The sequence below is a fragment of the Onychomys torridus genome, chromosome 1 (assembly GCF_903995425.1).
Source record: "Onychomys torridus chromosome 1, mOncTor1.1, whole genome shotgun sequence".
In the NCBI taxonomy this organism is placed as follows: domain Eukaryota; kingdom Metazoa; phylum Chordata; class Mammalia; order Rodentia; family Cricetidae; genus Onychomys; species Onychomys torridus.
The window spans coordinates 70,929,337-70,943,899 of record NC_050443.1 but is presented as its reverse complement, the minus strand read 5'-3'; the positions used below and the strand labels follow the sequence as shown (position 1 = coordinate 70,943,899).

The 14,563-nt window shown below is 37.8% G+C and overlaps 1 protein-coding gene across 5 annotated transcripts in view; it reads right to left on the bottom strand.

Annotated features, from left to right (window-relative positions):
• Positions 1-14,563, bottom strand: part of Dlg2 (discs large MAGUK scaffold protein 2) — a 901,904-nt gene that overhangs the window by 762,292 nt on the left and 125,049 nt on the right. For 2 of the 5 annotated variants that reach the window (XM_036186442.1, XM_036186459.1), the window contains exon 1: positions 5,860-6,234. The exons of 1 other annotated variant lie outside the window; for it this stretch is intronic. In XM_036186442.1, the coding sequence (XP_036042335.1) occupies positions 5,860-6,168 (309 nt within the window). In that variant the 5' untranslated portion in view covers positions 6,169-6,234. Of the gene's footprint in view, positions 1-5,859; positions 6,235-14,563 lie in introns of those variants that run through there. 2 more of the 5 variants (XM_036186452.1, XM_036186468.1) reach the window with 1 other exon arrangement.

Below are 14,563 nucleotides of genomic sequence, written 5' to 3'. Positions count from 1 at the left end.
TCAGCATTCCAGTGATGTGGGTAGCAGGGGTGTTGAGTTGCTTCAAGCCTGCCACAGGAACTTTAATTCTTCCTTGACTTGTATTTCCCTTCCCCAGAGTGCCTAGTGTTTCCCAGAAATTAAAAAAAAAAAAAAAAAGCCTCATTCCCTTTGGTAAGTAGAGGGATCTTTCAGAGAAGGCAAATAGCTATAAGAAGCTTTGTGATTTTCTGATGTGGCATAAGCTGAAGCTGATATTCAGTGTCAGGAAGTCTTGCTTCTTGGATTAAAAAAAGTCCATTCAATGTTGTTGCAAACTGCTCATTTTTTAGTTACTATCAGAGGATTGTTGAGGGAGATCTAGATTGACAGAGCTTGACTAAATACTTCAAATGCAGCCCCCCCCAAGGAAGTAGTTGGAAAATCTAATTTTTCTTAATTTTTGAGTGCACGGCCGTGGAAATGAGTCTTCATCAATATAATCATATTATACCTCTCCTCCCCATCTCTCTCTGTCTCTTTCTGTCTGTCTTTCTTTCTCTGTGTGCACAGTTTTAAATTTCTGAGAACATGAAGGACAAAATATCACCCTAGTGGTACAGACCTATGCCAAAAATTTCTGGAAAATTGCCTAGCTTAACCTTCATCATTAAAGGGGAGCCATAAAAATTCTAATTAAAGGGCATAATGCAGGAACGGAGTAAGTACTTCAGGTTAAGAAAACATAAAAGTTTGATATCACGGGTAGTAATAAATACCACAAGCTGAACAATTAGGCTCCAGGTGCCATGCTGGGGTATTTAGAGAAATTGTATTCAACTCTTATTTTAATTCTCTGCAACATGATTTGCTCATCTGGCATTTTACAGAAGAGAAAAAGGAGACTTATGGACATTAAGCAAAGGAAGTCACACAGAGCCTGTAAGTCCAAATTGAAGATTGTCTGGAAACTCTTTCCAGAACACCTTTCATTAACTTATGGATACCAGTTTGCAAAGTGAATGGATAGTAGTACTTGCCTGGCTAGGTTTTTTTTTTTCCTTTTCTTTCTTTTCTTTTCCTTTCTTTTCTTTTCTTTTCTTTTCTTTTCTTTTCTTTTCTTTTCTTTTCTTTCCTTCCTTCCTTCCTTCCTTCCTTCCTTCCTTCCTTCCTTCCTTCCTTCCTTTCTTTCGTTTTTTGTGAGCTTGACACAAACTAGAATCATCTGAGGAGGGAGAGGGAACCTCAGTTGAAAAAGTGCCTCCATAACATCAGCCTATAGGAAGTCCTTGGGACATTTCCTTGATTAATGATTGACATGGGAGGGTCCAACCCACTGTGGGCGATGACATCCCTGAGCAAGCGGTCTTGGGGACTATATGAAAGCAGGCTGAGCAAGCCATGAAGAGCAAGCCATTGAGAAACATTCTCCCATGGCCTCTGCTTCAGTCCCTGCCTCCAGCCTGGACTTCCCTTCATGATGGACTACAAGCTGTAAGATGAAATAAACCCTTTCCTCCCCAAGTTGCTTTTCGTCATGGTGTTTCATCACAGCAGTAGAAACCTAGCTGAGACAGAACTGAAGGAGATTTTGAGTCTTAGCAAGAAAAACAACAAGACTTCAGAAATTTGGGTCTAGAAGTAACCATTGGTCCCAAGGCTCAATATACAGAAAGTGGCAGAACATGTACTCAGGGGTAATTATCCAGGCCCACCAGGAAGTAACTAGTCCCTGGCCCCATACTTTACCTCATTTTCCTGTGCTGATAAACCTGTCCTGCCAGGCCCAGGGTTCTGGGTGGGCAAATCTATGTGCAGTTCAACATAGGACCAAGGATGCTGTACAAATCCTTTTCTATTTATACTTCTCAAAAAGTTTTGGTTACTTACAATAGACCTTTACAAGACCAGCCTATTGACAATCATTAGGGATGGGTGAGGAACTCATGGGATCCTATTTCTTTCTTTTGATCTATTGACTACTGAAAGATGTGGGGAAAGTAGGAGTCATTGTCTTCAGCTGAATACCTGCTGGTGCTCCAAGGGAGCACCATGTTCACCCAGTTACCCTCAGTTTAACTTAGTGGATCATAAAACAACAACAAACAATATGAATGTTGAGAAGTGATTTGTAGAAGGATGTGGGTTAGAGGACAGTGGGAAACAAGAGTAATTTTCAAAGAAAAAATTAATTCAAAAGGTTTACTTCTTTTTAACAACTTAATAGGCATATTTAGTTTTATTAAGATTCAATCCAACTTAGTTCAAGTAATACCACCTCTATAGATCCCTTACCAATTTGTACATTCTCTTCCTAGTAAATAAAGAAAATGAATTAAGTCAAAATACTGTTATAAAAGCTGCATTGATTATAGTGTTATTTTCACAATCACAATATTTATTCAGACTTTGCTAGGTGAAAACACTGTAAGAAGTGATTTATATGCACAATGTTAATCATTCCTCACCATAGCCCAAGGATATAGGCACTATTTGGGATCGCCATTTTACAAAATGGAAAAACCTAGTGACAAAAATAAGCACCATCTTTTCTAAAAAGCATCTTGCCCACTTACTCTTCTGCAGACCCTCTGTACCCTAGATGCATATACCCTGGAAACTGCCACATTCCTTGGAAACTTTAGGTCATGATCTAATAGCCAAATGCATAGACTGTGATAGGATATGGGCTCCAGAGCAACAGTAGTCTACTTTGTTTCTTAGAATATCAACAGGGTGTGACACGGTGCTATATCATAGGCACTCAGTGTATTGCTGTTGAATAAACAATGAATGATGAAGGAATGAAGAACAAATATATATGCCTATGATCACCAAGCTTCCCTGGTTCTGTTCTGTCTCCCTATTTCAGCCTGAAGTAGAAAGGAACACCACATAAAGAATGACAGGTATGTTTCCTTCCAAGGCCAACCCTAATATTGTAGACACATTACATAACTCACATCTGGATGCTACAATTTCCCACTTTTATTACCCATTATTATGGTTTTATTAACTATACAGATTCAAGTGGATTGAAAACTTATTCAAGAAGAGATAGAGATACTTTTTAGACCAACTAAGGAGCAACATAATGACAAGAGTTCTGTTCTCAGCGCACCAAATGATAGGAGTTTGGCAAAGAGCCTTGAGAGGAAGTCAAATAATTACTTTAGCCTTCAGTTATAGTAGCCAGAAATCACACGACTGATTTCCATGCAGTACAGTAAATATCTGTGAGAACAAGTTCTCAGATCCCAAACACTAAGATGCTTCAGGCCCCTTCTAAACCACAGCTGGGTCACTGGGCTGTTCTAAAATGTGCACTACCCTTTTTGCTTTACAAAGATTATTTTTAGTGTCATTAGCAGCCATTGTTGGTATTAGAAAATTTTCCAGCCTATTTGTGAAATTAAAGGGTAAAATAGTGTTAGAAAACTCTCAAAACAAACTTAGATTTAACAGGCATTTGTATGCACAGACATGCACATTCTTGTGTTTGTGAGAGTACACAGACTCTGAGTGATGAGACATATCTATATAATTAAAATATTGGTTAAGTGCTACAAATTTACATACGAATGAATCAAGACAGGGACATGCATATGTTTATATTTCAGCATATTTCATTTGCTAAGTGATAAGAGAAATATATGAAGAAACATTTTAAGTGAAGAGAATGAAGCATTCTTTGGAAAACGAGCTAATATTTTTCCCAGTGATAAGCTAAGAATGACATAGAATGTTAATTTCCATGTATATAAAGCTGCATACTTTTATACATGCATATTCTATGTCTATATATGAAAATATGTGCTCAATATAGCATTCACATATATAAGATATACAAATAGTTAAATATTAGGGATATTTACATGGACATTTTATATATATATATGAATTAAAATTAAAGTTATTTTTAAAAAAGTTCATCCTCTACTTGGATGGGCTGAAAAGGGTAAAGATAGACCAATCAGCCTAACATAGGACTTTTGCAGGTCAGAGATAAGAAAGAGTAGAAAGGAAAATTCTGGTAAGGAAAGACTGTCATAACATTGAAAAGCTTAAATGATATGGGATAATAACTCAAACATTGAGGCTCACTATTCTAGCCAATAATAAAGTACACGTGAGTGACAAGAAAATGCCTAGAAATGTATATGCTAAGGAGTAAAGGAGATTGGGGCTCTTCAATTTATTGCCTTCTCATGTGTCACTGGCCCCGTAATTATCAGTGCAGGGTCTGGTTCAATCCCTTAAAGTATCAACCGGTTATAAATTTCAGGCAAACAGGAAGCTGACTTGGTTAACAAGGAAGAAAGAAAGAAGTTTCCCTTGGCTGGAACATTTATTAATATTTTTGTTATGTTGTTATTATGGGTAAGTATTAAAGATTTGGGTTTGGGGAGTTATCATTTATGTAACTAAAAGCATATTACCTCTTGTGCAAAAAAATATTTGAATGATAAACCAAATTTGGTTTCTCTGTGCAAAAATTATAAGGTATATTTTGTTGAGTAAGTTTTGTCTTTTTGGGAGAAGTTAACACACCTTACACATAGTTATAGGTTAAAGAATATTAAACCAATGTTTTATTAATGAGCACACAGAATCATCACAATTGTCAAGACTCCTTATTCAGTTTGGAGTTCATATTAATTTTAAAATTTGCCTACATTTCCCAACGCCAGATTCCATTTAAAGCTGAACTAATTGATAAAACATGATCTGAGATTCTGTCTTTCTAAGTAAAGCTTCTAATTCCATACCAATGAATCAAAAAGCCATATGCTTGGCCATGAATACCTAACTATACTGCTAAAAATTAGTGATATATGGCATTCTTGGAAGTACTTAAGAAAAACTATTATCGAGATTAAAACTCTCTCTACATCTCTTAGATCATAACGTTTTATTCATGATCAATATTCACTTCTCAATTGTATTAAAAATGCTGAAACTGAAAATTTCCCCCTTGCAACACAGCTTTTTCTTTTCAGTGCATAATTAAAAATAATCTCTGATCTGTGGTTATGATAGTCTCTACAGGTGCATTTTATTCATATTTCTAGCATTTGCAGGAAGTTGCCCCCCCACCTTTTGCTGAAAGCAGAAAAACAAAAATATGTCCATTTTTTTTTAAATTTCTGGTAAAAGACTAGTAGTTCAAGGGCAAAAGAAATTTTGGAATCAAATTAAACAAATGTGCATGTATTCAGAAAGGCATTGTAAGACAAACAGTTGTAGTCCTAATTTAAATGACCTTATTGCTTCTCTATGATTAAATGTCCCTCTATTATTCTAAGTAGAATCACCCTCCCTCTTGCTTCCAATTAGTCTTTTCATTTGTAAAGTGAATTATGTGGTAGAAACAAATTTTCTCTCTCATAGTTGCAAAGACACACAGTATCATAAGAGTAAAACTAGAATAACACACATCAAGTTTCTATTCTCTCCTTTGATGGAAAAATAAATGTTCTTTTATTTTTATCATGATGGGAAGTGTCTGATTAAAATTCATCTTTTTTTCCTATTCCTTAAAATAATAATAATAATTTTAAAAAGAGGCTGAAGAGAAAAGTGAACTGTGATTAGGAGTAGAGGGATGCTAACGGACCCTTTTTACAGAATCCTAAAAATCATGTGAGGACTTGAGAATGTGAGCTGGAAAAAAGTCACCGACACCCACTCACAGTATCCCTGGATTTCTACCCGCTGCCCAGAAGTGTAAAACCACAAACACGTGTGAAACTAGACCACTTTTTTTTTTTCTGGCCTAACATTTTTCCAAGCAGACAAACCCAGTCATCAAGGAGGACTCAGCAAAGTTTTCAAGCCACCCTGACCTTAAACACAACTTTCTTACAACACAGAACGAAAGTCACAAAGAAAAAAGCTCACCTGTGCAGGGCTGAACCAACCATGTGGGCAGGCACAACGCTCCCCACAATTTCCCTTGCCCTTGGTGTTGGTCTTGTGGGGGCTTTTCCGTACACTGTCCCACAAGGTGACCAGCTTTGTCCTGTTTGAAGCCGGGCCCCCAGGTCCTGAGGAGGGCATAGTTTGAGAACTGTACCCGAGCCCCTGAGTAGTCCTCTGCCAGCCACAGGCACAGTGGGCATCCCTGATGAGGGTGGGCGCACTCCTGCCGGATTCCATCCCATCGGACCCCCGGCTGCAGCTGTGTTGCTTGGTGAGGTATGCATTCATACTGCACTGATGCCTACCCTTTCCTTTGGTCAGCTCTGCATAGAAGTCTTTCTCCCTCACACCCCTTTCTTCCAGGCAGTTGTAAAAGTCTTTTTTCCCTGTGGATGCCTCAGTATCTTTGACAGCTGCTATAAGCGGTTCATCGTGGGAGCAGAGGGAGCAGCGAGAGCAGCTTTGCACAGCATTATCTGCGGGCTGGTAGCTCTTTGTCAATAGATGACTCAACTCACAGAGCAACTTGACAGTATCCCTGCTCTAGGCAGAAGCAATCAATGCTCCACACAGCTGGGCTACAAGACTGCACACTTCGTTACAAGCCCTTTTTGGATGGAGCCTCACAGTAGCGAATACTCCTCACAACTTGGCATTCTGACTCCCTGCCTCCCCGATCCACACAAGAAATACAGGTCTCAGGAAAGAGAACTTTTATCAGAACAGTAGGACCTTTGGAGAAATGATGCATCCAGGCAGAAACACCGTAGCATAAGCTGGATGAAGTGATGGGAAAGTTAACCTGGAAAGGAAATGTTCACCATTTCTGGGAATCACTCAGTCAGTTGCCAAGACATGGACTAAATCAGGAAATAATGAAATCAGAGCTTCAATATTACCCACTAAAATATCAATTAATTTCGAAAAAATATGATCACGGTCAGAGTGTAACACGGTCACCAGTGTTCCATTGGTATCCTTTAAAATTTGAATTTAATTTACTTTAAATCGTGACTACATGCTATAATGCAAGTACATGTTCTTTGTACTATGAACAATTATTAATTCTATTTCTTTCAAAATATGATGACTTTTAAGATTCAAAGATGATAGGTTGGTTTATTTTAAAACAGTATTTTTCCTCACCCCAAATTATTCTGAGGGTTTACTTCCAAATACTTCACCACAACAAATTCATTCACCACAAAGAGAGCCTGCATTTGAAACTGAAAGACGTACTCAGCCCTGCCATTCATAGTCTGGTTTTCTAAGACATAATTTTCAAAATATTTCACTAAAAATGAGTGAGGTATATCCAATTTAAAGCAATTTCTTTCCAAAGAGGACATGCCTGTATTTCAATTTCAGTATATTTGCTGAACATGTTCACAGTATTTTCAGCAAAAGCAAAGACTAAACATAACCACACTAGAAGTCATATTATCTTTGTGAATTTCCAAATATTTGTCCAAACTGCCCATGCCTTTTATATGTTTCTAAAGAAAAGAAACATTGGTTCGATTGAAAACTAAGTTGTCATCTAGCTAGGAAGAACAACAAAAAGGGCATAGTCCACTTCTATAACTAGTTTAGTCATGAACAACCGAATGTCATCAGACCTTCCTTGACAGTGGACTAATGAGGTTCTGGACCTCACCTATTTTGGCCTCATGTGGCACTTCATACTTCAGGTTCCAGAACCATTAACTTGCTCATTTCTACACAAGGACCCTTGATATATCATTGCTAGATTTAAACACTGGAAGGAGCAGAGACCTATCCACACACACTTCCATATAATGATTCTTTCCCAGGTTCTACACAAGGGTCTAATGAGTAGTAGCAAATCTGGTAGAGAAGGCATTCAAAATAGCTTTACTAAGCTGAGTGTGGTCATGTGCTATAACCTCAGTGCCATGTGGGACAGAGATTGATATAGGCTCCCTGGAGCCTGATTTACATCTAGCTTAGTGACAGATTCTGAAAGAGACCTTGTCTCAAAGGAATGAGGTAGAGTGATATATCAGGTCCTCCTCCTGATCTCCAGAGTATGAGTACATATGGGTGCTTATACCAGCCCACCCTTAAATAACTACACACACACACACACACACACACACTCACACACACACACACACACACACACACACACACACACTAATAATGACACACACTTATCACTTAGCACTCAGATGGCTGAAGAAGAGGGATTGCAGATATCTTAAGGCAAGTCTGGGCTACATAATGAGTTCAAGTCAAAACATCCCACAAAAAATCATTACCAAATATAAAAAGTAAAACAAAGAACACCCTATACTCACAATAAAATAAATAAAGGAGAAGCTCTTGGCCTATTACTAACCATTTTTCTAAGCACTGAATATACTGCCAAGCACATAGTAAGCAGTTTTTGTCCTTTTGTTTTATTTTTGAGTGATGTGTGCTCACATGCTCATGCATACACACATGTGCACACACACACACACACACACACACACACACACACACACACACAAAGAGTAAAGAAATGAAAGATATAAGTAAATTTTTATGGTGATACTTAAGTCAGTAAAGCTCCAGAGGCAGGCATTCCTTTTAGACTTTGGCACTAGATTGGAAATGGTACTCTTTATATGGATGTTTATTTAATGAAGAAGAAAAGGAGGAGAAAAGGAGAAGAGGGAAGAGGAGGAAGATGACAAGGATTGGAACTACTTGGTAGAGATAATAATAACTTCATTTTCCTTCTGAAAGAGAACCAATAAGGCACACCCAATATAAGAGGACATTACAACTGAGGCAAACAGATCACTACAGGGTACTCAGTGGGGCAACAAACAAGAGATCCCTTCCCACCCCACAACCTATTGTCTTTATTCTGGATCAAGATATAACTAACACCTGAAATAACTTCTGGGTCATATAAAGTCCCAGAGTCCTTAGACCTTTATGGTGTCACCATGATTCATGGCTTTACACTGGCACTCAACACAATATGGCAATACCATCACTCCCAAATGACAATGTTGGGACTGAAAACTACGGATCCCTTTGATCTAATATAACCATAGCTGTTTCTCTGATGGTTCGAGCAGGTATCATCACTCAAAGGCCCATGGCATGTGCAGGAAAGACATGCTCCATTCTATTCATTTTCATCTCAAGGATCAGAATCAATCTGCATAGAATAAGTCAGTGCGCATCCATCACAGATCTGTAATGATGTGCACAGTATGCAGCCAGACTGAGGGTTTCCTGGATGGGCACCATTAAGGTGTTATAAATCATCATAGAATGCTAAATCTGCTATGTAGAGATTTTTCAAATGAGCTGCTTCTTCTCATCAAAAAGGACATGGGATATCCATTTTCATAAGCTCAGTATGTCATATCTTAGTAGATAAGTAAGTAGCCTATGTTGCATAGCCAACGTTACTTTCCCTCAAAGAGACTTAAGATCACAGCAAACTTTTATCAAAAGCCTACCAAGACTATATTGAAATCATTATTTCACTTTAGTATGTGTAAACCAATTTTCATCTTCATCCCTCTCCTTTTCACCAAAGTGTTTTTTTTTCTCTTCAAACAGGACATTTGGCTTTCTGTGTCTGAAGACAGACCACTTAAACAGATAAATACACCCAACGAGACCTCTGTACTATGAGACAGACCCACTAATTAACAATAATCCAATTTGATCATTTGTAATTGGACAGATGTAAATAACCATGAGATGACATGAAATTCTGGTGAAACAGGAATTAGCAATGTTCGAGTGCACATTCTACTTATCATTGTGATTCAACTTGGGCAGAAGACAAACTGGGTAATGCCTGATGAGATATATCTTGTTGAACTCTCTATGACCTGGCATTGACTCTGTATAACAAGCCATAGTCTTAAAGCAAGAATTCAAAACTAATATCGTGGCCTGGTTTGTTTAATAAAAATAAACAGCACAGATGAATCACTAAATAAATTGAAGTGTACTAAAATATTATGCAGATTTTTTCCAGATGAAATTTCTTTCAGGCACTCTCTCCAAATGAGAAATAAAAATATTAATTACAAAAGAGCTAAGTGTTTGCTGCAAGAGAACAGAATCAATAGTTAAGTAGGGAAAGAATCTCAGACTGTATTAAGTCCACAGGTCTTCCCAAGAAGATATAATATAAAACAATTGGCAATTCACAGAAGCTTCAATGTGAGTAGAAGAGAAGTACAAGGCATGGAGAGGCTGCCTGTACCTCCTAACAATCAAACCACAGTGTTTGAAAATGTAAAAATCAGCCGGGCAGTGGTGGCGCACGCCTGTAATCCCAGCACTCAGGAGGCAGAGGCAGGTGGATCTCTGTGAGTTTGAGGCCAGCCTGGTCTCCAAAGTGAGTTCCAGGAAAGGCACAAAGCTACACAGAGAAACCCTGTCCTTAAAAAAAAAAATGTAAAAGTCACTGCTTATAGCAACATTTATAAAAATTATTGTAAATGTGTACAATACCAATCCTCTGAAATTGATCAATGTAGAATAAAGTTCTGTCAAGTACAAGCAAGGTTGTGTAAAAAATCCCTAAAATTTATTTGTCTGGAATCATTACAATTCTTCATCAGTCTATTAGTTGGTGCTGCTACTAGCCTTGGCCAGAGAAGCTTCCTACTGGAGAAGGTAGCAGTTGATACAGAGGTTTATACCTGTTCAAAGCCCCAAGAATAGGTAACTCTGAGTCCTCTGAAATCTATATAAATCACAGCCCCTGCCCCATCAATCTCAAGGAACGTAACAGAAGAAGAGACATGCAGGCCAGGAGGAACTGGAGGATGTGAGGAGTATGGTGACATTCTGTCCTCTGGTCATTACATGGGTGTTACACACAGGAACTCACAGCAGCTATAGCTACTCACACATATGTGACCAGCACGAGATCAAGCCAGCTGAAATGCCAGCATGGGAGGGAGTGGTTTCCTGAGTCAGGAAGCTGTTTTATATAGAATAAACAGTTTCCCCCAGCCAAGAATCTATTGGTTATTGATGATTGTTGTGGGTAGGGGTGTCTCTTTTCTTTACCAGTGTGGTCATCCCCAGTGGACGATCGCATACCCAACCACATATGGGCAGCACTAATTGAACTGAGTGGTTTAAAAATTAAATAAATAAAATTTTATAAAAGGAGGATGTGAACTTGGTAGGGAAACTCCTGGAGACCTTCACAGAAGGAAGTGAGGGATGGTTATATTAAGATACATAGTATACACATATGTAGTTTTTAAAAATTAAAAACTGAGAAAATTTCTGAGCCATTAAATCATCACTCCAAAGTCTTCTTCCTACTCCTAGCTGCTGGCAACCACCATTCTATTTTATGTTTCTGTGAACTAACTTCTAATATGTTCCTTACACTTGATGTGCATGCAGTATTTCTCCTTCTGTAACTGGCTCATTCCATTCTGTAGAATGTCCTTGAGTTACCTATGTTAAAAATAGGATTTCCTTCTGCTTTATGGTTAAATATTATTCCGTGTGTGTGTGTGTGTATGTGTGTGTGTGTGTGTGTGTGTGTGTGTGTGTGTGTGTGTGTGTGTGTGTGTGTTGTGATGGAATATGGTAGATAGTTTAGATGTATAGGGTGGATAGCGATAGATATTAATACATAGGGAAATATATATAAACAGAGATACACAGTTACATAGACAAATACTGTCCATCTACTGATTGACATTGGAATAGTTTCTAGGCTGTTGGATCTAATTCTCAATATACACACAATTACAACTACAACTTCCAGAATGATAATATTGGTGAAATTTTTAAGGGGTAGGACCTAGTTAGAGGCGGAGTGATCATTATGTACCCTGTGCTGTAATATGCTGTTTTACCATGGGCTCAAAGATACAGGGTCAAATGAACATGGACTGGAACTTCCCAAACTGCTAGCCAAAGGAAACCATTCCCCTTTGTTGATTATCTCAGGTATTTATTATAACGAAAGTTGAGCCCCATCCTGAGACCCCCCTCCCCCCACTTGAAGCAGGGTTCCTGGATTTCTTAAGTTGTCACAAACAGAATGAGGGAGGGAACCAGAAGCTGGAGCCAGGCTTCCGTTAAAGTAATTTTACAAGCTTTTAGTATTTCCAGGGGTATTATTTGTAATGGATGGTCTCTGATTCTACTGAAATGCTTTATAAAAACCTCCTGGGTTAAAAATAAGGCAGACCCTGACTTGTCAGAGGTAATTCATCTGTGGATTGGCCTAAAGGCAGAGGCATGGATTAGTAGAAATGACAGGCCCTCTTCCAGCTAAATAAGTTCCTCTCCTCGGAGATGTAACAGTTTAACAAAATTAGACCCAATTGGCCTTGCTGTGGCCACTGTTTTTCAAATTTACATCTAATTAATCATCTCTTTGGTGGTCCCACATGATTTTTGCTTTTGGGTGTATTCATTTGATTTACTATGTATTTAGTGAGTGCGTATTTCATACTGTGTGATATGAAACTACATAGAGAAAAAAATTCTAGTGAGAGTAGAGGTATTAAATACACAAATGCATACAGGAATGAAATGACACATACAGAGACAAGATGTGGGGACCTCCCCTGCTACTGAACTTGCCCCAGTAAGGTGAATTTTATATATGGGCAAATTTGTCTTTACTACCTCACTTCAAGCTACTGAAGAGCCAGGGTCATACTTTCTTTTCATACTTAGAATCTCCTTTCCACTTTCTCCCTATAATATAATTCTTATCTATTAGTAAAGCCTGTCATTGAACTGTACTGAGAAAACACTGTACTTCCATTCAGGGCACATGCTGTTATTCTGACGCTGCCACCAAGTAGTTGTATTATCATTATTACAACTTTCAGTTTTCATTATGACATCATAACAAGTTGTAAACATCAGAGATAGCTGACAATGATACTCTGTCAACATGTTTAGGCTTAGTCATTGTTTTCATTATGACTTAAGAAGTGTGGATTTGACTTTGCAAGGTGGTTAAAAATATGACGTTGTGAAAATTTTGTCTGCTATCGTCAATTTTCATTCTTTCAATAAAGTTTGCCACACAGACTATGATGATGTTATGGTGAATGACTGTCCTCCACAATCACCATCATATCCTATTTCAATCATCTATTCAAAGGTAGGGATGAGGGCCTGCTCATCTTCCCTGATGATTTCTGTTGTGTCTACATACAGGTTGAACAAATTTTCATTGAGCTATAAATATTTGACTTCTGGTGGCATTTTCTTCTAATATCTGTATGTGATTTTGTGCACTGTGACAAAGCTTTGTACAACATTTATGCACTCATTTTTTTCTCATTAATTATTGATGAGACAGGAACTCTAGATACAGACTTCTAGGTTCACTCCCACGTCTGATCATATGAAATCATAAATCTGAGCAAGTCACATAAACTCCATAAATTTCAGTTTCTTCATCTATAAAAGAAGAAATTTCTTACCTCAGCAGAATCATATAAGGATAACATGGGTCAGTTTCTGGAGAGTACTTAACGTAATGTCTGGTGCATCACAATGCTTGATAATCTACTATCTGTCTGTCTGTCTACCTACCTATCCACTCACACACCAGTTTCAAAACCCCTCCCCATTCTACTTGTAAGGTCTACAGGATGCTGCTTAAAAATTTTGCAATGTCCATGAACAGATCATCAATAAAGGTCAGCCAAATTCAACTGAATATCAGTGTTCTATATTGGTCCCAAACTTGTCTTCCTAACTTCTATTTTGAGGAAGGTTTTGCCCTGGAATAAGTGATAAGTAACAATCACCAAGAACACATCTGTTGCTTATTGAACACCTAGAGTCTCGGACATAGCATTTGTTTGATCCTGGTAACTCTATATTATAGGAAAGATTCTAGTTTATAATCTGAAAATGTGCAGAATGGTTCTATAATTCTCTCATGACTCAGCTTTAATGAGGACTAGAACCTTCAATAAAGACTATACCTGAGACATGCAATGTAAAACGTCCAAGAGGGCTAATATCCAAAGTATGTAAAGAACTAAAAGAAAAAAAAAAACTAGTATACAAGAAAACAATTAATGCAATTTAAAAACAGGGTACATATCTAAACAGAATTCTCAAATGAGGAAATTCAAATGGCTGAGAAACAAAGAAATATTAATTATCCTTAGTCATTACTGAAATGCAAATCAAAACTACTTTGGTGTTTGAATCTTATATCCATCCAAATGGCTAAGATCAATAAAAAAATTGACAGCTCATGCTAGGAAGGATGTGAAGCAAGGTGAACACTCATCTGTTGCTGGGGCTACAAACTTGTACAGCCACTACTGAAATCAGTGTAGCAGTACTACAGGAAGATGGGAACTTATCTCCCTCAAGATCCAGTTACACCCCTCTTGGGCATATACCCAAAGCACATTTCATTCTATTACAGATATATTTGGTCAACCATGTTCATTGCTTCTTTTTTTCATAACATCCAGAAAATGAAAACAATCTAGATGTCCCTCAACAGATTAATAGATAAAACCAATGTGGAACATTTACACAATGGAATATCACTCACCAATTAAAAAAGATGAAATTTGCAGGTAAATGAATGGAAATAGAAAAAAATCATCCTGAGTGAATTAACCCAGACCAAGAAAGACATATATGGTATGTATTTGCTTATATGTGTATATTAGTT